This window comes from Hylobates moloch, unplaced genomic scaffold, assembly GCF_009828535.3.
Source record: "Hylobates moloch isolate HMO894 unplaced genomic scaffold, HMol_V3 SCAFFOLD_6, whole genome shotgun sequence".
Classification (NCBI taxonomy): Eukaryota; Metazoa; Chordata; class Mammalia; order Primates; family Hylobatidae; genus Hylobates; species Hylobates moloch.
The window spans coordinates 111,506,135-111,532,755 of NW_026652281.1; the positions used below are offsets into that span (position 1 = coordinate 111,506,135).

At 41.7% G+C, this 26,621-nt stretch overlaps 1 protein-coding gene across 3 annotated transcripts in view; it reads right to left on the reverse strand.

Annotated features, from left to right (window-relative positions):
* Positions 1-26,621, reverse strand: part of CDKL3 (cyclin dependent kinase like 3) — a 141,551-nt gene that overhangs the window by 112,876 nt on the left and 2,054 nt on the right. For all 3 annotated transcript variants that reach the window (XR_009214253.1, XM_032157918.2, XM_058441212.1), the window contains exons 3-4: positions 25,236-25,430; positions 9,345-9,523 (exon numbers count right to left, since the gene is read on the reverse strand). Coding sequence is in view for 2 of the 3 variants with exons in the window: in XM_032157918.2 (XP_032013809.2) it covers positions 9,345-9,523; positions 25,236-25,430 (374 nt within the window). In the remaining variant the exon portion in view is untranslated. The remainder of the gene's footprint in view (positions 1-9,344; positions 9,524-25,235; positions 25,431-26,621) is intronic.

Here is a 26,621-nt window from a genome sequence, read left to right on the forward strand (position 1 = left end):
ATCTCATTTTTTAAAACCAGCATTTCCCTGATACCCAAACCAGTAAAAAAGAAAACTACAAATATCTTTTATGAATGTGAACACAAAATTCTCAACAAAATACTAGCAAACTGAATCCAGCATCACATAAAAGGAATTATGCACTGTCACCAACTGGGATTTATTCCAGGAACACAAGGTTGGTTCAATATCCAAAAACCAATAAATGTAATATAATATATCAATAGAATAAAAACCCAAAAAAATTCTCATTTTGATCATTTCAATAGACAAAGAAAAAACATTTGGTAAAATCCAACACCACTTCATGATAAAAGCACTCAACAAACTAAGAATAAAAGGAAACTTCCCCAACCTGATAAAAAGCATCTATGAAAAATCCACATTTAATATCATACTTAGACTGAATGATTTCTCGATAAGATTAGGAACAAGACAAGGATGTCAGCTTTTGCCACTTCTATTCAATATTGTACTACAGATTCTAGTCAGCACAATTAGACAGGAAAAAGAAATAAAAGGCATCCAGACCAGCAAAAAGGTAAAACTATATCTATTCACAGATGACATGACCTTCTATGTAGAAAATCCTAAGGAATCCACTAAACAACTACGAGAACCAATAAACAAGTTCAGCAAGGTTGCATGATAATGATATGAGTTAAGAATAAATTATTTAGGCAGGCAGTGAGGGTATGGGATCCTCAGTAAGGTTTTCCTTTTAATGAAAAGCAGCCCCAAATCATTTTCTTTTCTAAGAAAAAGCAGCCTGTAAAATTGTGCTGCAGACACAGACACACAAGCTGGAAGCTTGCACAGGTGAATGCCAGCAGTTGTGCCAATAGGAAAAGGCTACCTGAGGCTAAGCATGTTCAAAATGGTGGCTCCATCTTCCCTTCTCTTTGCCAAACCACATGTACACTAAGAAGACAATATGGCCCCAGCCAGGCAAAGATCCAATTTGCATAATAAGATTAGAGTGGGGCAACCAGCCTTCCCCTTGCAGTATGTAACTGTCACTCCTGGTCAAACCAATCTGTGGGCCCTACGTAAATCAGACACCATCTCCTCAAGCCTGCCTATAAAATCTAATGCAGTCTGCTGTGGGCCAGATTTTCCTTTAGGAGGCCCCTCTTTCTCACCAGGGAGAGAGCTGTTCTCCTTTCTCTTTCTTTTGCCTATCAAACCTCTGCTCCTAAACTCACTCCTCGTGCATGTCCGTGTCCTTCACCTCCTTGGCACGAGATGACGAACCCTGGGTAGTTACCCCAGACAATAACACCACTTCAATATGAACTCAATATACAAAAATAAGTTGTATTTTTATGCCCGTGCAATGAACAATTTGAAATGAAATTAAGAAAACTCCATTCATGATAGCATCAAAAAGAATAAGATACTTAAGAATAAATTTTACAAAACAAGTGCAAAATGTATGCTTTGAAAACTACAAAACATTGTTGAAAAAATTATAGAAGATCTAAATAAATGGCAAAATATTCTAAATTCACAGATTAGAGTAAGAGTTAACATTTTTAAGACAGCAATAACCTCCAAACTAATCCACAGATACAATGTAATCCATATCAGAATCTCAAATGTCTTTTTTGCAAAAATTGAGAAGCTGATCTTAAAATTCATATGGCATTGGAAGGGACCTAGAATAGCCAAAACAATCTTGGAAAAGTAAATAAAGTAGAAAGACTCACACTTCCTGATTTCAAACTTACTACAAAGCAATAGTCATTAAGACAGTGTGTCGGCTGCGTGCGGTGGCTCCTGCCCATAATCCCAACGCTTTGGGAGTCGAAGACAGGCAGATTGCTTGAGCCCAGCCATTCAAGACCAGCCGGGGCAACGTGGTGAACTCCTGTCTCTACAAAAAATTTAAAAATTAGCCAGGCTTGGTGGTGCACCCCTGTAGTCCCAACCACTCAGGAGGCTGAGGTGGGAGGATTGTTTGAGCCAGGAAGGTGAGGTTGCTGTGGGCCGAGATCATGCCACTGCACTCCAGCCTGGGCAAGGGAGTGAGATCTTGTCAAAAAAAAAAAAGAAAAGGAAAGAAAGTGCATTGCTGGAAAAAGGACAGCCTTACAGATCAATGGAACAGAATTGAGATTCTAGAAATAAGCCCTCATGAAACCACCTTTGCAAAATTACGACTGAGACAGTGAAGGAGATCTAACTTAATTGACTCCATCTTGCTTCTAACCTCCAAGCTGTCCTTGTTCATTCCTGGGCGTAGGCTGGACTAACTTCGGGAGAAACTTCGTTTACAGTTTATAGTTTAAGACAAAGACAGTAACAACCCTTTCCCAAAGCAGACTTCCTTCTTGCCTGGGGACCAGATTGCCTTTGTAGGACTAACATTAGCCACAAGATTAGAAATTATGGCTTAGAAGTCATGCAGCTGAAGGCTACAAGATTCTGACCTTCCATAAACTGCTCCTAAGATCAGTGCTTGAGATATTTTGCAAACCCTGCACTTGATGGATCAGCTGGCACCACCCAGATTGCTAAACTGGCTCATCTGATCTCATGGCCGCCCCCGACCCAGGAACTGATTCAGTGCAAGAAGACAGCTTCCACTTCCTGTGATTTCAAACCTGACCAATCAGAACTCCCAGCTCACTGGCCTCCCTCTACCCACCAAGTTGTCCTTAAAAACTCTCCTCCCTGAATGCCCAAGGAGACTGATTTGAGTAATAATAAAACTCCAGTCTCCTGCACAGCCGGCTCTGCATGAGTTATTCTATCTCTATTGCAATTCCCATCTTGATGAATCGGCTCTGTCTAGGCAGCAGGCAAGGTGAACCCCTTGAGCAGTCACACTTACATCTATAGTCAACTGCATTTCAAAAAGGGCCCAACGCCATAATGGGGAAAGAACAATATTTTCAACAAATGGTGCTGGGACAACAACTGGATAGCCAAATGCAAAAGAACGCACTTGGACTCTTACCTTATAGCATATACAAAAATTAACTCAAATGGATCAGACTTAAATGTAAGAGCTAAAGTCATAACTCTCAGAAGAAAATGTAACTGTAAATCTTCATAACCCTGGATTTGGCAAACAATTTTGAAATATGACACCAAAAGCGTAGGCAACAAAAGAAACAGATAAATTGGACTTCTCAAAATTAAAAACATTTGAAAATCAAAAGACAGAATCAAGAAAGTGAAGACACAACCCATAAAATGGAAGAACATACTTGTAAATCACATATCTGATAAGGAATTTGTATCTAGGATATGCAGAAAATTCTTACAACTCAATAATAAAAAGGCAACTCATTTTTTTTTTTTTTTTTTTGAGACGGAATCTCGCTCTGTCGCCCAGGCTGGAGTGCAGTGGCGCAATCTGGGCTCACTGCAAGCTCCGCCTCCCGGGTTCACGCCATTCTCCTGCCTCAGCCTCTCCGAGTAGCTGGGACTACAGGCGCCCGCCACCATGCCTGGCTAATTTTTTTGTATTTTTAGTAGAGACGAGGTCTCCTGACCTTGTGATCCGCCCGCCTCGGCCTCCCAAAGCGCTGGGATTACAAGCGTGAGCCACCGCGCCTGGCCAACAACTCATTTTAAAAATAGGCAAAGGATCTGAACAGACATTTCTCCAAGGACAATACACAAATGGCCAATAAGCACACACACACACAAAAAGACATTCAACCTCATTAGACATTAGGGAAATGTGAATCAAACCCACAATGAGATACCACTTCACACCCATTAGAGTAGCTAGAATAAAAAAGTCAGGCTTCAGCGTGGTGGCTCACACCTATCATCCTAACACTTTGGGAGGCTGAAGCAGGAGGATCGCTTAAGCCCAGGAATTCAAAATCAGCCTAGTCAACATAGCGAGACCCTGTCTCTACAAAATAAAAAAGCCAGCCATAGGCTGGGTGCAGTGGCTCGCATCTGTAATCTCAGCACTTTGGGAGGCGGAGGCAGGTCAATCACGAGGCCAGGAGTTCGAGACCAGCCTGACCAACATGGTGAAACCCCATCTCTACAAAAATACAAAAAAAATTAGCCGGGTGTGGTGCCATGCGCCTGTAGTCCCAGCTACTCAGGAGGCTGAGGCAGGAGTATTGCTTGAACCCGGGAGGCGGATGTTGCAGTGAGCCGAGATCACGCCACTGCACTCCAGCCTGGGCAACAGAGAGAGACTCTGTCTCAAAAAAAATAAAATAAATAAAAATCTATAAAGATAGAGAAGAGAGTAGTGATTGCTTAGGGTTAGGGAGGGAGTTCAGAGGTGTAGGGGTGTCATAGATAAAGGGTATGGGGTTTTCACTGAGGTGATGAAAATTGACTGTGGTGATGGTTGTACATATCTGTGAATACACTAAAAACCACTGAAATGTACTTCAAATGGATGAATCGTATTATATAAAAATATATCAATAATGCTGTTTTTAAAAAAGACATAATATGGCTGATACCAGGTCTGGGGCAAAAACATGTAAAAAATGAGCCTGGATTGCTATCTTGTCAGTCAGGTCACAAGGAAAGTATCACAGACTACACACTAGGTCCTGTTAAAAGGACCTGGGAAGCCACCTTGAAAAGGCACCTTTCACTCGTGTCCGTGTGAAGAGACCACCAAACACGTTTTGTGTGAGGAACAAGGCTATTTCACCTGGGTGCAGGTGGGCTGAGTCCAAAAAGAGAGTCAGCGAAGGGAGACAGGAGTGGGGCTGTTTTATATGATTTGGGTAGGTAGTGGAAAATTACAGTCAAAGGGGGTTGTTCTCTGGCGGGCAGGGGCAGGGGACACAAGGTGCTCAGTGGGAGAGCTTTTGAGCCAGGATGAGCCAGGAGAAGGAATTTCACAAGGTAATGTCATCAGTTAAGGCAGGAACAGGCCATTTTCACTTCTTTTGTGATTCTTTAATTACTTCAGGCCATCTGGATGTATGCGTGCAGGTCACAGGGGATATGAGTGCTTAGGTTGGGCTCAGAGGCCTGACAGCACCCATTGATTTTGAACTTCAATAATAATAATAATTGTGTCCGGGCTTAGACTATGATACCCGAAAGTATGGTGCTTTGGCATGATACATACTTTGAACTGAAGGAGATTAGAAGGGCCTCAGAAACAAAATCTCTCTGACCTTCTCCTGCTCTCCTTTCTCCCCCAAGCTGTATCACAGAAACCAGGATTCCTCTTCTGCCTGCCCACCTCCAGAGCGATTAGAATTCCTCTTCCCCAAAGCAAGCCATAAAACATAGAATGGTCACTCTCTGATCCACCTCCCTTAAAAGTAAGTCATAAGACCTTCATTCCAGAGAGGTCCTGCCCATACCTGGAAGGAAGGAATGCAAAACAGAGAGGCCAAGAAGAATCTGAACAAACAGGCCTTGCTGGGTTTATTACCATTAGATCATACACCTTTTGCCCAATCATGTTTCTCTACACCTATCCACTCCTTTCAGCAAACAGCATAAAATCAGACAGTGTTCTCCCCAGGTCTTTGGGTTTTCATTTATGAAGGCTTCTATGTCACATAGAACTTTGTTAAATTTGTCATGCTTTTCTCTTGTTAAACTATATTTTGTTATAAGGGTATTGGCTGTGACTCTTGTTACAGGTAGGGAAAAGGTATTACCTTTTTTTTTTTTTTGAGACGGAGTTTTGCTCTTGTTGCCCAGGCTGGGGTGCTGTGGCGTGATCTCGGCTCACCGCAACCTCCGCCTCCTGGGTTCAAGCGATTTTCCTGCCTCAGTCTCTCGAGTAGCTGGGATTACAGGCATGCACCACCACAACCGGCTATTTTTGTATTTTTAGTAGAGACGGGGTTTCTCCACGTTGGTCAGGCTGGTCTTGAACTCCTGACCTCAGGTGATCCACCCACCTCAGCCTCCCAAAATGCTGGGATTACAGGCATGAGCCACCGTGCCCAGCCGGGAAAAGGTATTCTTTTTGCCCCGATAATTGCAATGCATTGAGACCCATTAAATATGTTTAAGTCCATGAGTTCATAATGATATTTCTAAAAAAATTAATTAGTTGCTTTTGGAGGTCACCTGTTGGGAGACAATTCATCTTTAAAATTGATAAATAAATCAAGCATTTACCCAGTTTCTCTATATGAACTATACCATTAGGTAACCAAATAAGGGGAAATGTCCATTTATAAAAGTATTCTAGTAATAAATTAAAAAGAGATGATAAAGTTAAACCTCCATAGTAATGAAATATGATGATATTAGGGTAAACAGAAACTGGGTGAGGACTATGGGGAAACTCTCTATACTATCTTTGCAACTTTTCTGTAAATCTAAAATTATCCCAAAATAAAGTTTACTTAAAAAAAAAAGGCTAGGATGGCTATTAAACAAAAGAACATAATAGTAAGTGCTAGCAAAGACATGGAGACACTGAAACCCTCACACTCAGCTAGTGGGGATGTAAAATGGTACAAACACTTTGGAAAACAGTCTGGCAGTTCTTCAAAGACTAAACATAGAGTTACCATATGACCCACAATTCTAACTCCTAAGTATATACCCAAAAGAAATGAAAACATATGTCCATACAAAAACAAGTACACGAACACTCATAGCAGCATTACCCATAATAGCTAAAAAGTAAAAATAACCCAAATGTCCATCAGTTGATGAATGGGTAAATAAAAAGAGCTCTATCCATTCAGTGGAATATTATTCAGCCATAAAGTGCTGGCTGGGCACGGTGGCTTATGCCTGTAATCCCAGCATTTTGAGAGGCCGAGGCCAGCAGATTGCTTGAGGTCGGGAGTTCAAGACCAAATGGCAAAACCCCATCTCTGCTAAAAAAAAAAAAAAAAAAAAAAAAAGAAGTACTAATACATGCTATGTTAAGAGAAAAAAGCTAGTCCCAAAGGACCATATATTATATAATTGTACTTATATGAAATGTCCAGAATAGGCAAATCCATAGTGAATGAAAGCAGATAGGAGTTTGTCTAGGCCTGGAAGGGTTGGGAGGAAATGGAGAGTTACAATGGGTACAGGGTTTCGTTTTGGGGTGATAAATATGTTCTAAAATTGACTATGGTTATGGTTGTACAACTCTGAATATACTGTAAACCACTTAATTGTACATTTTAAATGGGTGACTTGTATGATATATGAATCATATCTCAAAAAAGGCTAGATTAAACTAAATGGATGCACATTTGGGTGATAAAACTATCTTTAAAATGCAAGAAAATGGCCAGGCCTGGTGCTCACACCTGTTATCCCAGCACTTTGGGAGGCTGAGGCAAGAGGACTGCTTGAGGGCAGGAGTTCGAGACCAGCCTGGGCAACATAGTGAGACCTGTCTCTATTATTTTTAAAAATGCAAGGAAATGGTTACAATAAAAATCAGTATCATGGTTGCTTTGTAGGGAAGGGAGCATGTTACAACTGCAGGCACACAAAGGGTTTTCTGGGGTGGCGGGCAAAATCCTATTTTTTGATCAGGTGGTGGAGCTATCCATTTGTTATGTGAGATATTCTGTGTCTGTGTTTTCTTTTACAATAAAAAAGTTTTCAAAATGGACTCACTAGTGAATTCGTTTCAAACACAATGTGAAGTCTCCTAGAATCCAACCTTACTGTGGGCCAGGCACCAAGTTTGGTTATGCAGAATACAAGAGATTATGCCTATCCTCAAGGAACTTAACTTTTCGTGGGAGGTTAAAAAAAAAGAGCTAGAGAAAGAACTAGCCCATGTTAAATATTAACTGACACAAAATTTACAGATAATGTACTAAAAGATGTAGAATAGGATTGGGGGGCTAGGGAGTATATCAGAAAAGGAATTTAAGCTACATCATTAAAAGAGGGTAAAACTGAGACAGAGAGATCTTATGCAGGCTACATTATGTCCAGAGGCAAAAAAGAAATGAAGAAAAAAATTTTTGAGGACTTTGAGTAAGAGTAGATAATATTTATTGAGCATATATCAAATCATTTAATCCTCACCACAAATCTATGAAGTGAGTCCTATTATTATTTCCATTTTATAGATGAAGTAATTGAGGTACAGAGATAGTCTGTACAAGGTATCAACAGTAGGTACAGTTGAAAAGGTACCCGGGGGAACGGATTATGAATCCAGACCACCTAGGTTAGAATCCTGGTTCAGTTCTGCTATTAAGCAGCTATGTGACTTCAGGCAAATTACTTTACCTCTGTGTCTTAGTGTTCTACTGTTTAAAATGAGAATGCTAATAGTAGCAACTTCATCATAGGGTTGTTGTAAGGATTAAATTATTTGATGTATATAAAGCATTTAGAACAGTTTCTGGCAGAAAATAAGTACTCATTAATATTACCTATTATTATAATAACACAATAATAATTTCTAGGAAAAGCACAAGAGAATTCTCCTCCTCCATGTAGTCTATTAAATAGGTATTAAATTACATACTTTTATCTCTTTATGCTCAAGATTATTTATATTTTAGGCTGCTGTTTTATGTTAGACTGAGATCATGCTACTTTTGAAGGAATTCTCCTGTTTCAGCCTCCCGAGTAGCTGGGACTACAGGCGCACGCCACCACGCCTGGCTAAATTTTGCACCTAAAATAGTACAATTTAAAATTATTTGCCAGTCTTCACAAAGAGGGTACCATTTTTCCAGGAAAGGGGAAACTCGGCACTTCCTACTGCAACACTAGCAGAGTAAGGTAGATGATTTCAAATCTTTGCAGAATGTAGAGGTTAAAGATAAACAGAAGAGGGAACTCTGCCGAGGGCATGGCACAGCTTAAAGCAAATATAGATACACTCTGAGGGATGCCTGCATAGGTCTTCTGGAGCTGTGTCCATTCAACCCGTGAGAGCTGAGTGAGCGTAGCAGTAGCAGTAGCCAGCAATGCAGGTACCTAAAGGATCTGTTATGTTACCTTTAAAGGTATCCCTCTTCTTAGCCCCAACCTAGATGCAGAGGGCAGAATGTGTCAGTATTAGGGGTGACAGATACACAAGCATATACTAAGGGATAAAAGAGATACCTAGGAGGCTAGGCGCAGTGACTCACGCCTGTAATCCTAGCACTTTGGGAGGCCAAGGCAGGTAGATCACCTGAGGTCAGGAGTTCGAAACCAGCCTGACCAATATTGTGAAACCCCGTCTCTACTAAAAATACAAAAATTAGCCAGGAGTGGTGGTGTGCACCTGTAGTCCCAGCTACTTGGGAGGCCGAAACAGGAGAATTGCTTGAACCTGGGAGGTGGAGGTTGCAGTGAGCCGAGATTGCACCACTGCGCTCCAGCCTGGGTGACAGAGCAACACTCTGTCTCAAAAAAACAAACAAAAAGAGAGATACCTAGGAAAGGCTGACAGGATCCCAAAATATACATACTTTCCATAAGAAGTATCTTTTAATACTAATTCTGGAGCTCTATACCAGCGTGTGGCCACATAGTCCGTATAAATGTCCCCAGGAGCTGCTAGCGTTCGTGCAAAACCAAAATCACAGAGCTTAGTAATTCCTGACTGGGATACTAAAATATTCTCAGGTTTTATATCTCGATGAATGATCTAAAAAACAAATAGAATACAAAATACATTAAAATGAGATTTCACTATCCAGAATCTCTCAAAAATTACACTGAGAAAATCTAGCTAATTAAGATAGTAAAGCTATTTCCTTACCACATGCAAAGGATTAATTACACAATGCAAATATAGTTATATGTTTTCAATTCTTGCCCCATCCATCACCTCAAAATAAAATGAAGCTAAGAAAAAAGACATAATATTAAAAGGCAAATAACATTCCTGTAAGAAAAACCAAAAGAACTTAATGAGGCTGGGAGTGGTGGCTCATGTATGTAAACCTAGTACTTTGGGAGGCCAAGGCAGGAGGATCACTTGAGGCCAGGAGTTTGAGACCAGCCTGGGTAACAGAGTGAACTCTGTCTCTAAAAAAGAAAAAAAAAGAAAAAAAGAAAGAAAAGAAAAAAGAAAGAAAGAAAAATAACTTATTGAAATTTTACTTTCCTTTAACCCTATGTCTCACTCCAGTTCCTGCCCTTTCATGTCCTTCACAGCTAAACCTCTTGAGACATTATCTGTACTCATAGTCTTCACTTTCTGACCCAGTCACTCAAGATAATGTAACCTTCTCTTTTGTTCCTACATTGCATTAAACTTCTCTAGCCAAAGTCATCTACATTTTTCTTACATCCAATAGCCACCTCTCCACTCACATCGTACTTGATTTCGTAGCATAAAAAAAATGCCAACTATTCCTCCATTCCTGGTTTCTGGGACCTAAAATGTTCCCAATCTCCTCCTATCTACCTGGAAGCTCCTCTTTCTCTGTCTGTTCCTAAAACATAGGATCCTTGTCTTAGGCTTTCCTCTCTTCATATGTATCAAGTTTCCTGGTCAATCTCACGTACTCTCTTTTTTGGGGGATGGGGGAGCCACTTTTGTCACTTGGGCTTCTCCCCACCTACTGGCTGCTCCATCTTAATCTGATCAACTCTTTTTAAGAAATTATTTTTTAAAGAGATAGGGTCTTGCTCCATTGCCCAGACCAGAGTGCAAAGGCACAATCAAAGCTCACTGCAGCCTCAAACTCCTGGGCTCAAGCAAGGAGGCTACCACCTGAGACAATCCTACCACCTCAAACTCCTGAGTAGCTAGAACTACAAGCACGTGCCTGTAGTCCTACAGCCTACAGTATTAGGACTACTGGCTAATTAAAATTTTTTATTTTGTAGAGACAGGGTCTGGTTATGTTGCCCAGGCTGATCATGAGTGCTGGGCTCAAGTGATCTTCCCGCCTCAACCTTCCAATGCGCTAGGATTATAGGTGTGAGCCACCACACCCGGCCTAAATTATTTTTTAACATTGTTAATTTTAATTGATAAATTAAAATTGTATATATTTTGTACATGTTGTTTTAAAATATGTATACATTGTAAAATTAGCTAAATCAAGCTAATTAACATTACCTCACATACTTTTTTTTTGTGGTGAGAACACTTAAATTCTACTCTCAGCAATTTTCAAGAATACAATCATTGTTATTAACTAGTTACCATTTTGTATAATAGATCTCTTGAACTTATTCCTTCTTTCTGAATTTTCCTATCCCTTGACCAACATCTCCCCAACAACCCCCACTCTAGCCCCTGGTAACTACCATTCTACGCTCTACTTCTATGAGTTGCACTTTTATAGATTCTGTATGTAAGTGAGATCATGCGGTATTTGTCCTCTGTGTGACTTATTTCACTTACCATAATGTCCTCCAGGTTTATCCACATCATCACAAATGACAGGATTTCCTTCTATTTCTATGGCTGAATAGTGCTCCATTGTGTATACATACTGCATTTTCTTTATGCATTCATCCTTAATGGACACTTAGGTTGTTTTTTTTTTTTTTTTTTTTTTTTTTGAGACAGAGTCTTGCTCTGTCACCCAGGCTAGAGTGCAGTGGCACGATCTGGGCTCACTGCAACCTCTGACTCCTGGATTCAAGCAATTCTCCTGCCTCAGCCTCTTGAGTAGCTGGGATTACAGGCACACGCCACCACACCCGGCTAATTTTTGTATTTTTAGTGGAGATGGGGTTTCACCAGGTTGTCCAGGCTGGTCTCAAACTCCTGACCTCAAGTGATTCACCTGCCTCAGCCTCCCAAAATGCTGGGATTACATGTGTGAGCCACTGCACCCAGCCTCCTTTGTCCATTATTTACTTATTTATTTTTTTCTAAAGACACATGGTTTTGCCATGTTGCCTGGCTGGTCTTGAACTCCTGGACTCAAGCTATCCTCCCACCTTGGCCTCCCAAAGTGCTGGGATTGCAGGCATCAGCCACTGTACCTGGTCCTTTGCCCAATTTTTAATCAGGTTATTTGTTTTCTTACTACTGATTTATTTGAGTTCCTTATATATTCTAGATATTAACCTCTTATTAGATGTATGGTTTGCAAGTATTTTCTCTAATTCTGTGGGTCCTCTCTTCTCTCTATTGTTTCCTTGGATATGCAGAAGTTTTTTTGTTTAATGTAATCCCATTTGTCTATGTTTGCTTCTGTTGCCTGTGCTTTTGGGTTCATATCCAAAAAATCATTGCCCAGATCCAATGTCATAGAACTTTTCCCATGTTTTTTTCTAGTAGTTTTACAGTTTCAGATCTTACAATTAAATCTTTAATTTATTTTTAGTTGATTTTTGTATATGATTCATCTATTCTTATAGCTTTAGTAACTGTCCATATACTACTGATAATTTCAACATTTCTATGTCTAACAGATATTTCTCCTGGTTTTCACAAGAAGTGAAAGTCCACAATAAATCCCACAAAACTAAGTACAGGCCCTTTAAATTCAGCAAATCTAAAACTAAACGCATCTTCTTCTCCCCCAAACCTACTCAACAATCTTCTATCCCAGTGAATGGAACCACCACTTACTCCATAACGCAGGCCAGAAACCAAGGGCATTTTTCTCCCTCCCCACACTCCCTTAACCTATCTACTGCTCTTCCTAGTTCAGGTCTCCTCAGCTGTCTCACAAAATTAATACACAAGTCTATCAACTGGTCTTCCTGAATTCACATTCGTGTTCTCCAATTCAGTCTCCACAATGAAGTTATAGTACTATTTTAAAATCAGATGTGTGATCGTGTCACTTCTTTTTTTTTTTTTTTTTTTGAGACAGAGTCTCGCTTTGTCACCAGGCTGGAGGGCAGTGGCGTGATCTTGGCTCACTGCAACCTCCAGCTCCCGGGTTCAAGCTATTCTCCTGCCTCAGTCTCCTGAGTAGCCAGGACTACAGGACTACAGACACGCACCACCATGCCCAGCAAATTTTTGTATTTTTAGTAGAGATGGGTTTCACCATGTTGGCCAGGATGGTCTCAATCTCTTGACCTTGTGATCCGCCCACCTCGGCCTCCCAAAGTGCTGGGATTACAGGCGTGAGCCACTGTGCCTAGCCTGATCATGTCACTTCTTTGCTTCAAGGATTCCTCATCCTGCAGGATAAATTTTAAACTCCCTAAAATGGCTTATAAGGCCTTGTGAGATTCAGCCCCTACTTATCCTATTAACCTCCTTTCCCTAGCCTATAGGATATTAGTTTCCCGATTTGCCAGGGTTTGTCTAATCTCTATGCATTTGTTGATGCTGCTCCAACTGCCTGGCCAAGCCAGCTATTTCCTCAGGACTCAGCTTATATGTTAGCCTTAGATGCTCCTTCTATATGTTCACATCAATCTGCATTCCCCCTTCCTAGCATTTGTCATGCAGTACTGTTAATTGTCTGTTTACTTGTCTGAAACCCCCACTAAACCATAAGCTCCGTGAGGGCAATATGCACATCTATCTTGTTCAATTAATATCCCATGCTCAGTACAGTGCCTAGAACAAAGAAGGTATTTAAAAATTTTATCAAATGAATTATAGAAGCACATACTCATCACCTGTAAAGTATCACAGCACAAGTAGAAATGTCTCAGTGACAGAAATCTGGGATCTTTCCTTGTTTATACAACTTACTACCATAAATCTTTGAGACTGGCTCTTGTTTTGACTCAGTCTCCCTCCATTAATAGCCAAAAAATTAATTTAGGGTAAGCCTTTCTAATTGAGCCACTTTAAAGTTGCCATCTGTCAAAATATATAAATCCTTTTTAACTACCACAATTTTAATTGAGGGCCTACTATATGCCAGGCACTATTCCAAGACCTAAGGATATAATGTGAAAAAAAATAGACATTAAAAAGCACATTAAGATACCGCTTCAGGGGCTGGGCGCGGTGGCTCATGCCTGTAATCCTAGCACTTTGGAAGGCCAAGGCAGGTGGATCATGAGGTCAGGAGATTGAGACCATCCTGGCTAACATGGTGAAACCCCGTCTCTACTAAAAATACAAAAATTAACCACACATGGTGGCATGTGCCTGTAGTCCCAGCTACTCAGGAGGCTGAGGCAGGAGAATCACTTGAACCCGGGAGGCGGAGGTTGCAGTGAGCTGAGATCGTGCCACCGCACTCCAGCCTGGCAACAGAGCGAGACTCCGTCTCAAAAAAAAAAAAAAAAAAAAAAAGATACCACTTCAGGCTGGGCATGAAAGCTCATGCCTATAATCCTAGCACTTTGGAAAACGGAGGCAGGAGGATCACTTGAGCTCAGGAGTTTGAGACAAGCCTGGGCAACATGGTGAGACCTTGGCACTACTAAAAAAAAAAAAAAAAAAAAAAATTAGCCCAGCATGATGGCGTGCACCTGTAGTCCCAGCTACTCAGGAGATGGAGGTGGGAGGATGGCTTGAGCCCAGAAGGTCAAGGCGCCAGTGAGCCAGGATTATGCCACTGTACTCCAGCCTGGGCGACAGAGTGAGACTCTATCTCAAAAAAAAAAAAAAAAGATATCATTTCACACACTCTGCCCACTACACACCCACTGACCTCCTCCTCAGTGTTCTAAACATGGGGCAGGAAGATCTACAGATCCACCCACTTAATACCCTGACAGTCTCACTTTTTTTTTTTTTTTTTTTTTGAGATAGTTTCTTGCTGTGTCACCCAGGCTAGAGTGCAGTGGTGTGATCATGGCTCACTGCAGCCTTGACCTCTGGGTTCAAGCAATCCTCCCACCTCACCCTCCAGAATAGCTGGGACCACAGGCATGAGCCACCACACACCCAGAACATTTAAAAAAATTTTTTGTAGAGACGAAGTCTCACTATGTTGCTCAGGCGGGTCTCAAACTCCTGGGCTCAAGCAATCCTCCTGCCTCGGCCTCCCAAAGTGCTGGGTAGATTACAGGCATGAACCACCTAACCCAGCTCATTCTCTCTTTTTAGAAACTAACATCGTGACTACATTTAGAATTTTCTTATTCTTGAAAACCAAGCACTCTCTGAGTTCCAACATCTAAAATTCTATGTTTTGATGACATTCTCTTTGGTCTTCCATCATCATATTGAGACCTCCAATAAAAACAATTCTCTCCATTTGTTTAGGTCTTCTTTAATATTTCTCATCAATGTTTAGTAGTTTTCAGTGCACAGGTCTTGTATATCTTTTGTCAGATTTTCCTCAATATTCCTAAAATATTTTATATTCTTTGGTGCTACTATAAGTGGTATTTTTAAATTGAGATTGTCATTAATATATGAAAATACAATTGACTTTGGTATTGATCTTGTATCCCACAACTTTCATAAACTTATTAGTTCTATTAACTTTGTTGTACATTCCATAGGATTTTTTATATAGATGATTATGTCATCTGTGATTAAAGACAGTTTACTCCTCAAGGAAAAAAAAAAAGGTATCACTTCATACCCACTAGAATAACTACAATAAGAAAGATAATAACAAATGTTGGAAAGGATGTGAAAAAAAAAAAAAGAAAGAAACCCATTGCTGGTGGGGATTTAAAATGATACAGCCACGGCTGGGCGCAGTGGCTCACGCCTGTAATCCCAGCACTTTGGGAGGCCGAGGCAGGCAGATCACGAGGTCAGGAGATCGAGACTATCCTGGCTAACGCAGAGAAACCCCATCTCTACTAAAAATACAAAAAATTAGCCGGGTGTGGTGGCAGGCGCCTGTAGTCCCAGCTACTCGGGAGGCTGAGGCAGGAGAATGGCGTGAACCCGGGAGGCAGAACTTGCAGTGAGCCAAGATCGCGCCACTGCACTCCAGTCTGGGCGACGGAGCAAGACTCCGTCTCAAAAAAAATAAAAAAATAAAATAAAATAAAATGATACAGCCACTGTGGAAAAAAGTTTGGCAGTTTCCTTTAAAAAAAACATAACTAACCCTAACCATGTGACCCAGAAACTCTGCCAGGCATCTATCCAAGAGAATTAAAAACGTATGTCCACACAAAGGCTGTACATAGCAGTATTATTCATAATAGCCAAAATTTAGAAACAATTCCATCAAATGTGAATGGATAAACAAAATGTGGTCTAGCCATACAATGGAATATTATTCAGCAACAAAAAAGAATGAAGTCCAAATGCGGTGGCTCACACCTGTAATTTTTGCACTTTGGGAGGCTGAGGTGGGAGGATCACTTGAGCCCAGGAGTTCAAGACTAACCTGGGCAATATAGGGAGACCCCACCTCCACAAAAAGTGTTTTGAAAAAAGAAGGAGCCGGGCGTGGTGGCTCACGCCTATAATCCCAGCACTCTGGGAGGCTGAAGCGTGTGGTTCACGAAGTCAGGAGTTCAAGACCAGCCTGGCCAAGATGGTAAAACCCCGTCTCTACCAAAAGTACAAAAATTAGCTGGACACAGTGGTAGGCGCCTGTAGTCCCAGCAACTTAGGAGGCTGAGGCAGGAGAATCGCTTGAACCCTGGGAGTAGAGGTTGCAGTGAGCCGAGATCGTGCCAGTGCACTCCACTGCAGCCTGGGCAACAGAGTAAGACTCTGTCTCAAAAAAATAAAAGAAGGAATGAAGTACTGATACATACTACAATACAGATAAACTACAACACAGAAAAACATGGTAAGTGAAGGAAGGCAGATGCAAAAGGCTATATATTGTATAATTCCATTTATATGAAATATCCAGAAAAGGTATATCTGTATAGACAGAAAGCAGATTATTGGTTGCCTGGAACTGGGGTTAGAAATTGGGATTGTGTGAAAATAAGCAAGGGGAATCTTTTTGGAGTGATGAAATGTTCTATAACTGGATTGTAATGATAGCTGCAGAACTCTGTAAATTAACTTTAAAAATCAATGAACTGTACACTGTAAACAGGTGAATTTTATGGTATTTAAATTGTACTTCAGGCCGGGCGCAGTGGCTCACGCCTGTAATCCCAGCACTTTGGGAGGCCAAGGCAGGTGGATCACTTGAGGTCAGGAGTTCAAGACCAGCCTGACCAACATGGTGAAACTCCATCTCTACTAAAAAAATACAAAATTAGCTGGGCATGGTGGTGCATGCCTGTAATCCCAGCTACTTGAAAGGCTGAGGCAGGAGAATCGCTTGATCCCATGAGGCAGAGGCTGCAGTGAGCCAAGATAGTGCCATTGCACTTCAGTCTGCGCAAGAGCGAAACTCCATCTCAAAAAAAAAAAAAACCAATAAAAAAAAAATAAACTGTATCTTGGCTGGGTGTGGTGGCTCACTCCTGTAATACCAGCACTTTGGGAGGCCGAGGCAGGTGGATCACTTGAAGTCAGGAGTTTGAGACCAGGCTGGCCAACAATGGTGAAACCCCGTCTCTACTAAAAATACAAAAAATTAGCTGGGCGTGGTGGCACATGCCTGTAACACCAGCTACTCGGGAGGCTGAGGCAGGAGAATCGCTTGAAATGAGGCAAAGGTTGCAGTGAGACGAGATCACGCCACTGCACTCCAGCCTGGGCAACAGAGTGAGACCCTATCTCAAAAAAATAAATAAAATAAAATAAAATGAAATAAAATAAAAAAACCGTACCTCAATAAAGCTGTTAAAGAAAAACAGTTTGGACATATATGTGTTGAGTGAAAAATAAATACATTTAAAAAAAAAAACAAGGCTGGGGTCAGGCTCAATGGGTCAAGCCTGTAATCCCAGCACTTTGGGAGTCCAAAGCGGACAGATCACGAGGTCAGGAGCTCGAGACCAGCCTGGTCAACACAGCGAAACGCTGTCTCTACTAAAAATACAAAAATTTGCTGGGCATGGTGCACGCCTATAATCCCAGCTACTCGGAAGGCTGAGACAGGAGAATGGCTGGAACCCAGGAGGTGGAGGTTGCAGTGAGCTGAGAAGGTGCCACTGCATTCCAGCCTGGGTGACAGAGCAAGACTCTGTCTCAAAAAAACAACAACAACAACAACAACAACAAAAACAGATATAGTTCTTTACCATCACAGAACTCACAGTCAATTGTACGAGAAACACCTTACTTCATATAATCACATATATATAAAATAACACAAGTGCTACAAAGGAAAGGAACATAGCATTATAACTTGAATGGAGACATCCCTGGGGAAAATTCCACTTTTACTAAGATCTGAGGGATGAGCAGAGGTAAACTAGGAAAAAGTGGAAGAAAGATAAATCCAGGAAGACAGAATAGTATGTGCAAAGGTATTGTGTTAAGAGGAAGTACGGTAAGAAAGGTATTTATTGAAAAGTTATATCGCAATTCTGAGATGATTTAAGATGAACTTTGATTATAAATTTCTATTTTATAAACAGCAGTTAAAGTTTTGATCATCTTTCTCTGTCATTTTCCATTTTCCTCTTCTGATCCCCTAATTCCATTTAACAAATGTATTATGCATGCATATACACACGTGTATACATATCCATAAATATATGTTACCTGACTGCTTCCCAAACACAATAACACTTTTCTCATTCTGCAGTATTTCCTAAGCACAGGCTTTAAGAATTAAAGCTAAGCCGCTCCATACTAAGCTGCTGTGGAGACATGGCATGGTAGAAAGGAAAGAGCATGGACCATGGAAGGAATCTAGTCCCCTCTTCCATCACTCATTACCTGTATTACAGCAGTCTCCAACCTTTTTGGCACCAGGAACTGGTTTTATGGAAGACAGTTTTCCTACGGACTAGGTTGGGGGATGGTTTCAGGATGCTTCAAGTGCATTACATGTATAGTGCACTTTACTTCTATTATTATTACATTATACTATACAGTGAAATCATTATACGACTTACCATAATGTAGAATCAGTGGGAGCCCTGAGCTTGTTCTCCTGCAACTAGATGGTCCTAACTGGGGGTTATGAGAGACACTGACAGATTATCAGGCATTAGATTCTCACAAGGAGTGCACAACCTAGATCCCTTGCATGCACAGTTCACAGTAGGGTTTGCACTCCTATAAGAATTCAAAGCCTCCGCTGATCTGATAGGAGGCAGAGCTCAGGTGGTAATGCGAGCAATGGAAAGTGGCTGTAAATACAGATGAAGCTTTGCCTGCTCGCCCAGCACTCACCTACTGTGTGGCCTGATTCCTAACAGGCCGCAGAATGGTATTGGTTGTGGCCCAGGGGTTGGGGACCCCTGCTGTATGGCATTGGGAAATTCACTTATTAACCTGTGAATTTGTTCATCTGGTTACTATTTAAAAACTCTCATCGGTGGCTCATGCCTGTAATCCCAGTACTTTGGAGTCCAAGGCAGGTGGATCAGTTGAGGTCAGCATTTCGAGACCAAAGTTAGCCTGGCTAACGTGGTGAAACCCCGACTCTACTAAAAATACAAAAATTAGCTGGGTGTGGTGGTGGGCGCCTATATTCCCCGCTACTCAGGAGGCTGAGGCAGGAAAATTGCTTGAACCTGGGAGGTGGAGGTTGCAGTGAACCGAGATCATGAAACTGCACTCCAGCCTGAGTGACAGAGTGAAACTCTATCTCAAAAATAAATAAATAAAATATAAATAAAATAAAAACTCTTATCTCACAATCAAATGGTTAGTTTTGTTTTACATCAAAAGAACTTAGCTCCACGTGGATGAGGGCAACAGCGGGCCATCCTTGGGAATGTCATATTACTGGTATTTAGTCGGAAATTATCCTATTGACTTTCTTGCCCATCCTATGCTGTACTACTGTATCATTTGTGCCACAAAACTTGGCACTTCATCATCTACACTTTTATACTTACTGTACCATCTGTCTAAGCCTATTTTCTCAACTATAGTCTTTGAAGGCAAAATATCTACTTATTTTGTATCCCCAATATTATTTAGTATGGGTCTATCCAAACACACTGATTATTGTGCTAAGAAAATGTAGGCCGGGCACGGTGGCTCACGCCTGTAATCCCAGCACTTTGGGAGGCTGAGGCGGTGGATCACAAGGTCAGGAGATCAAGACCATCCTGGCTAATACGGTGAAACCCTGTCTCTACTAAAAATACAAAAATATTAGCTGGGCCTGGTGGCGGGCGCCTGTAGTCCCAGCTACTCGGGAGGCTGAGGCAGGAGAATGGCGTGAAGCCGGGAGGTGGAGCTTGCAGTGAGCCGAGATCACGCCACTGCACTCCAGCCTGGGTGAGAGTGCGAGACTCCATCTCAAAAAAAAAAAAAAAAAAAGAAAAGAGAAAAGAAAACGTAACAACAAAAGAAAATGTTTCTTTTCCATGTAATTACCTATACATAGTAGGTACTCAATAACATCTCTGGCTTTTGTTATTGCCTATTAATTCAATTCATCTTCTAATAAATATTTATTAAGAGCCTATTCTATAGAAAATACTGTTGTAGGCAATGAATAAAGCATGGGGCTTCGGGCCCTCATGGAGTCTACAGTCTGATAAAGAAGGCAGATTATAAGCAAGTAAACAACTAAACAAACAAAAGAATTACGATTTGTGAAGGCAGTATGATAAAGAATCAAGGAAGTGATGTCAGCAACAATGGCAGATTATGGATACAATGACAAGACCAGAAGGCCGGGTGCCATGGCTCACGCCTGTGATCCTAGCACTTTGGGAGGCTATCATTCCACTCCACTCCAGCCTTGGCGGCAGAGCAAAACACTGTCTCAAACAAACAAACAAAAAAAGGCTGGGCGCGGTAGCTCGCGCCTGTAATCCCAGCACTTTGGGAGGCCGGGGCCGTGGATCACGGGGTCAGGAGATCGAGCCCATCCTGGCTGACAGGGTGAAAACCTGTCTCTACAAAAAATAAAAATAAAAACTTAGCCGGGCGTGGTGGCAGGCACCTGTAGTCCCAGCTACTTGGGAGGCTGAGGCAGGAGAATGGCATGAACCTGGGAAGTGGGGCTTGCAGTGAGCCGAGATTGTGCCACTACACTCCAGCCTGGGCGACAGAGTGAGACTCAGTCTCAAAAAAAAAAAAAAAAAGGCCATAGGACAGGATATGATAGTAGACAGTATCTCACTTTAGTCATATAAAAAAAAGTCTTTCTCGGCAGGGCACATGGCTCACGCCTGTAATCCCTGCACTTTCGGTAGCCCAAGGCAGGCAGATCACCTGAGGTCAGGAGTTCGAGACCAGCCTGACCAACATGGCGAAACCCCATCTGTACTAAAAATACAAATATTAGCCAGGCGTGGTGGGCGTCTGTAATCCCAATTACTCGGGAGGCTGAGACAGGAGGACTGCGTGAACCTGGGAGGCGGAGGCTGCAGTGAGCCGAGATCACACCACTGCACTCCAGCCTGGGTGACAGAAGGAGACTCCGTCCCCCCCCAAAAAAAGGCTTTCTCCAGCGTACAAAATGAAAACTGCAAAAAATTTTTTCATTAAAAAATGTCACCGGGCGCAGTAGCTCATGCCTGTAATCCCAGCACTTTGGGAGGCTGAGGCAGGCAGATCACCTGAGGTCGGGAGTTCGAGGCCAGCCTGACCAACATGGAGAAACCCTATCTCTACTAAAACTACGAAATAAGCTGGGCCGTGGTGGTGCATGCCTGTAATCTCAGCTATTCGGGAGCTGAGGCAGGAAAATCGCTTGAACCCAGGAGGCGGAGGTTGCGGTGAGCCGAGATTGCCCCATTGCACTCTAGCCTGGGCAACAAGAGCGAAACTCCGTCTCAAAAAAAAAAAAAAAAAATCATCATCTGAAATTTAGAAATACTAAGAAAGTTTTAGCAGGGCATGGGGCATGCACCAGTAGTCCCAGTTACTCGGGAGCCTTAGTTGGGAGGATCACTTGAACCCAAGAGTTCAAGGCTGCAGTGAGCTATGATCGCATTACTATACTCCAGCCTGGGCAACAGACTGAAACCTCAACTCTTAAAAAATATCTATATAGGCCAGGCATGGTGGCTCATGCCTGTAATCCCAGCAGTTTGGGAGGCCGAGGCGGGAGGATCACTTGAGATCAGGAGTTCAAGACCAGCCTGGCCAAAATGGTGAAACCCCATCTCTACTAAAAATACAAAAATTAGCCAGATGTGGTGGCACACGCCTATAGTCCCAGCTACTCGGGAGGCTGAGGTAGGAGAATCGCTTGAACCCGGGAGGCAAAGGTTGCAGTGAGCCAACATCGTGCCACTGCACTCCAGTCTGGGTGACAGAGTGAGACTCCATCTCAAAAAAAAAAATAAAATAAAAGTAAATAATATCTAGTCTAAAGAGCCATTTCACTCATGGCTGCCTTAATTCTCAAAGGTAATTAGTCTTACAACATTCTGTGAGGTAAGGGACAGGGATAATTTTACTCCAGGTTCTAGATAAGAACAAGAGAATAAAAGAATGTGGGTGCTTCTGTCTAGGCCTCCTTCTCTGCTGTTCTCCAACACTCCACAGATACTCTTCCATGCTTGGTGATGAGAACTACCTCTTATTTTTTCCTTCCATTTCTGGGAGAATGATCTATTCTTACCTCTTCAACCATATTCTCTAAGAGGAAGATTCTCAAATCTGTATATCCAGTTCTGAAAACTTCCAAAGCCATGATATAATTGGTTAACCACTATTTTTACTTAGAAATTCTCACTATCCCTTAAAATACATCAATATATCTTAAAGTAATTCCCACTTCTAAATTCAGTTATTGACAATGGCACTTCTCCTGCTCTGCAGTTAAAAATACGGTAATACTACTAAAAATACAAAAATTGTCAGGGCATGGTGGCTCATGCCTGTAATCCCAGCACTTTGGAGGGCTAAGGTGGGCGGATCATGAGGTCAAGAGTTTGATGTCAGCCTGACCAACATGGTGAAACCCCGTCTCTACTAAAAATACAAAAATTAGCCGGGCATGGTGGCACGCACCTGTAAACCCAGTTACTCAGGAGGCTGAGGCAGGAGAATCGCTTGAACCCCAGAGAAGGAGGTTGCAGTGAGATCACGCCATCGCACTCCAGCCTGGGCAACAGAGCAAGACTCCGTCTCAAAATAAAATAAAATAAAATAAAAATACAAAAATTAGCTGGGCCTGGTGGCAGGAGCCTGTAATCCCAGCTACTCGGGAGGGTGAAGCAGGAAGAATTGCTTGAACCCAGAAGGCGGAAGTTGCAGTGAGCCGAGATCCTGCCATTGTACTCCAGCCTGGGTGACAGAGAGAGACTCCGTCTCAAAAAAAAAAATACTGTAATAACCTCTGACTTCACCCTTTGTTTTCATCCCTCTCATATCTAATTAGTTCCCAAGTCCTGTGATTTTCCTTTTGAAATATTTCCATCCTATCCCTCTGCCATCCTTCCTCTCCTTCCCATTGCTACTTAGTCCAAACCGTTACCACCTACACATCTAGACTGTCACAACAGCTTCCTGTCTGATCTCTCTGGGTCTCTATCTACTCATATCTTCTACTCATGTTAAAATAAAATTAGATTTTGTTTTCATCCAGTCACAGCAATGCTCAAGAACCTTCAATGGGCTGGGTGTGGTGGCATGTGCCTGCAGTCCTAGCAACTTGGGAGGCTGAGGCAGGAGGATCGCTTGAGTCCAGAAGTTGGAGGCTGCAGTGAGCTATGATCACGCTACTGCACTCCTGTCTGGGCAACAAAGCAAGATCCTGTCTCAAGAAAAACAAAAATAAAAAAACAACAAAATCTTCAGTAGTTTCCCAGGATCCTCAGGAAAGAGTCCACCCTCCTGTGGATAAATTTCAAGGTTCTGGAAAATCTCTCCCCTGGGAACCTGTGTAATCTTATCTTCCTCTATATGTTGTTCCCTGTAACCTGACTTAACAGCACTCTCTGAAGTCCCCTGCTCCGGTCTACTTCTGTTTTCACAATGGTACTCCACCTGAATGCATTTTCTCCTCTACTCCAACAAAATCCTAGCTACAGTTCAAAATTCTACTTACTTTAGTTTTACCTCATCTTGGAAGTCTTTTACTGTCAGTTTTGCCCAGACTGAGATCTCCTTTTATTCAAGAAACATTTTTAGAGTCTAATATAGACAAGGCTCTAAACAGATACAAAGATAACACCACTATTCTTGACTCCCTACCGGCTTTCTTTTCTTTTCCTTTTTTTTTCTTTTCTTTCCTTAACACAACTATTAATATTCCTGACTCCAAACCAGCTTGCTATATTTATTTATTTATTTATTTATTTATTTATTTATTTAATTTACTTACTTACAGGATCTTGCTCTGTCAACCAGGATGGAGTGGTGCAATCATAGCTCACTGCAGCCTTGACCTCCCAGGCTCAAACAATCCTCCCACCTCGGCCTCACAAGTAGCTGGGAGTACAGGATCGTGCACGATGCCTGATGCCCAGCTAATTTATTTTTTATTTTTAGTAGAGACAAGGTCTTGCTATGTTGCCCAGGCTGGGCTTGAACTTTTGAGCTCAAGTGATCCTCCTGCCTTAGCCTCTCAAAATGCTGAGATTAGAGGTGTGAGCTACTATAGCCAGCCTACTAGCACTATCTATTGAGCACTTAAAATGTGCCTGACACAGTTTAAATGCTTTATACCTAGTACCTAATTTGATATTTTAAAAAATCTGTGCCAGGTGCAGTAGCTCACACCTGTAATCCAGCATTTCGGGAGGCTGAGGCGGGCAGATCACTTAAGCCCAGGAGTTTGAGACCAGCCTGGGTAACATGGGGAAACCCCACCTCTACAAAAAATTAGCCAGGTGTGGTGGTTGATAGAGGAGGAGCACCGTCATCTCGGACAAACACCAAGATGTTTTAAGGAGAGGCAGGAGAATTGCTTGAACCCAGGAGGCAGAGGTTGCAGTGAGCCGAGATCATGCCATTGTACTCCAGCGTGGGCGAAACTCCATCTCAAAAACAAAACAAACAAAAAAACCTGCTGAGCTAAACGCTTACAAGCCAATGCTAAAGTCAACATTAAAAATCAGAATAACTGTTATCTTTCCTCTTCCTTGATTTTTCGTAGGTTAAATGACAAGGCCTCAAACCGCTCCGCCACTTTATATGCCTAAAGGCATCCACATTTACTTACTATTCCCTTTTTTTTTTTGAGGCGGAGTCTCGCTAAACCTCCCTTTACATGAGCAACTCTCCATTACGCCACAGACCTGACTTTCAATGTTTTAATATACTTTCTCTAATAATAGTGCTCCAGCTGACTACTGATTCTACTAAACAAAATTATTGATACTGCCTTTACCATCCCATACTTGGTCTGCCCTATAGTTGGAATTACTGAGTGCTCAATATTTTTTGGTTCTGCAACTAAAAGGTAGTGCCCCTATTCCCTATCCCCATTTTCAGGATGTCTATTATTATTGTATAGAAAAAGAATGTTAGCCACCTTCATAAAGATAAAACAATGTATAAGGAGCACTTATGATTCATATTCATCCTACAAATTGGCTTATTCTGAAGCACTTACATTATTACTGTGAAGATAGTCAATTGCTCGAAGGATCTGGAAGAGGTATTTTCTAAGTCGTTTACTCTCTAGTCCATGACAATAATGTTGTAACTCATCTAACACTGTGTGGTCAATAAATTCAAATACCAAATGAATTTTCTTTTTCTGTCTAAAAACTTCAATCAGATTGACCAGGTTTTCGTGATGAAATTGCTATTGACAAAAGAAACAACACAAATTTTTAATTATTTCAAGCCTAACAATTTGTACGTACAACATGTATAAATTTTGAAAAGAAACAGTCATATTCTTAGCTTTGTTCCATGCATTTCTTTTTTCTTTTTTTTTTTTTTTTTGAGATGGAGTCTTGCTCCGTCACCAGGCTGGAGTGCAGTGGCACAATCTTGGCTCAATGCAACCTCCGCCACCCCACTTCAATCAATCCTCCTGCCTCAGCCTCCCAAACAGCTGGGATTACAAGTGTGCACCACCATGCCCAGCTCATTTTTGTACTTTTAGTAGAAACAGGGTTTCACCATGTTGGCCAGGCTGGTCTTGAACTCCTGACCTCAGGTGATCCTCCTCCCTCGGCCTCCCCAACTCCTGGAATTGTAGGTGTGTGCCATCATGCCCAGCCTATGTTCCATGCATTTCAACTGAAATTTCTCAACCAATGTGCTTCCATTCCTATTTTAAGAAAATTTAATCCATTTTATAAACAATATTTATAGGACAAAGTGAGATATATTACTTTATCTCAAGTTGGCATTTGGTTGCTTATTAAAATAATTTAATGTACTATAACTTAGTATTCTGTTGAAAGATATCCTGCTATTTTTAAACTTGGTTTGTGGTTAAATTTAACACGCAAAATTTAAAAGGCCCTTATGTTTTCAAATGAGCATGGATTTCAACACGATTAAGTATGTGATCTGAATTTATATAAATTAATTATTCTCTAATTTTAATCCTAAACTCTAGAAAGTAAACCATAAGTTCTAGGGAGCATCATAAATTCATTAGACTATATAACAAAAGAACACCAAAATACGTGCAAAATCTTCAGATATGTGAACTACCAATTTATAACCAAGTAGTTCCCAAACCATGTCTGCATGTCTGTCGCCCAGGCTAGAGTGCAGTGGCGTGATCTCAGCTCACTGCAACCTCCACCTTCTGGGTTTGAGCGATTGTCGTGCCTCAGCCACCTAAGTAGCTGGGATTACAGGGGCACGACACTATGCCTGGCTAATTTTTTTTTTTCTTTTGAGACGGAGTCTTGCTCTGTCGCCTAGGCTGGAGTGCAGTGGCGCAATCTCGGCTCACTGCAAGCTCCACCTCCCAGGTTCACGCCATTCTCCTGCCTCAGCCTCCGCAGTAGCTGGGACCACAGGCACCCGCCAC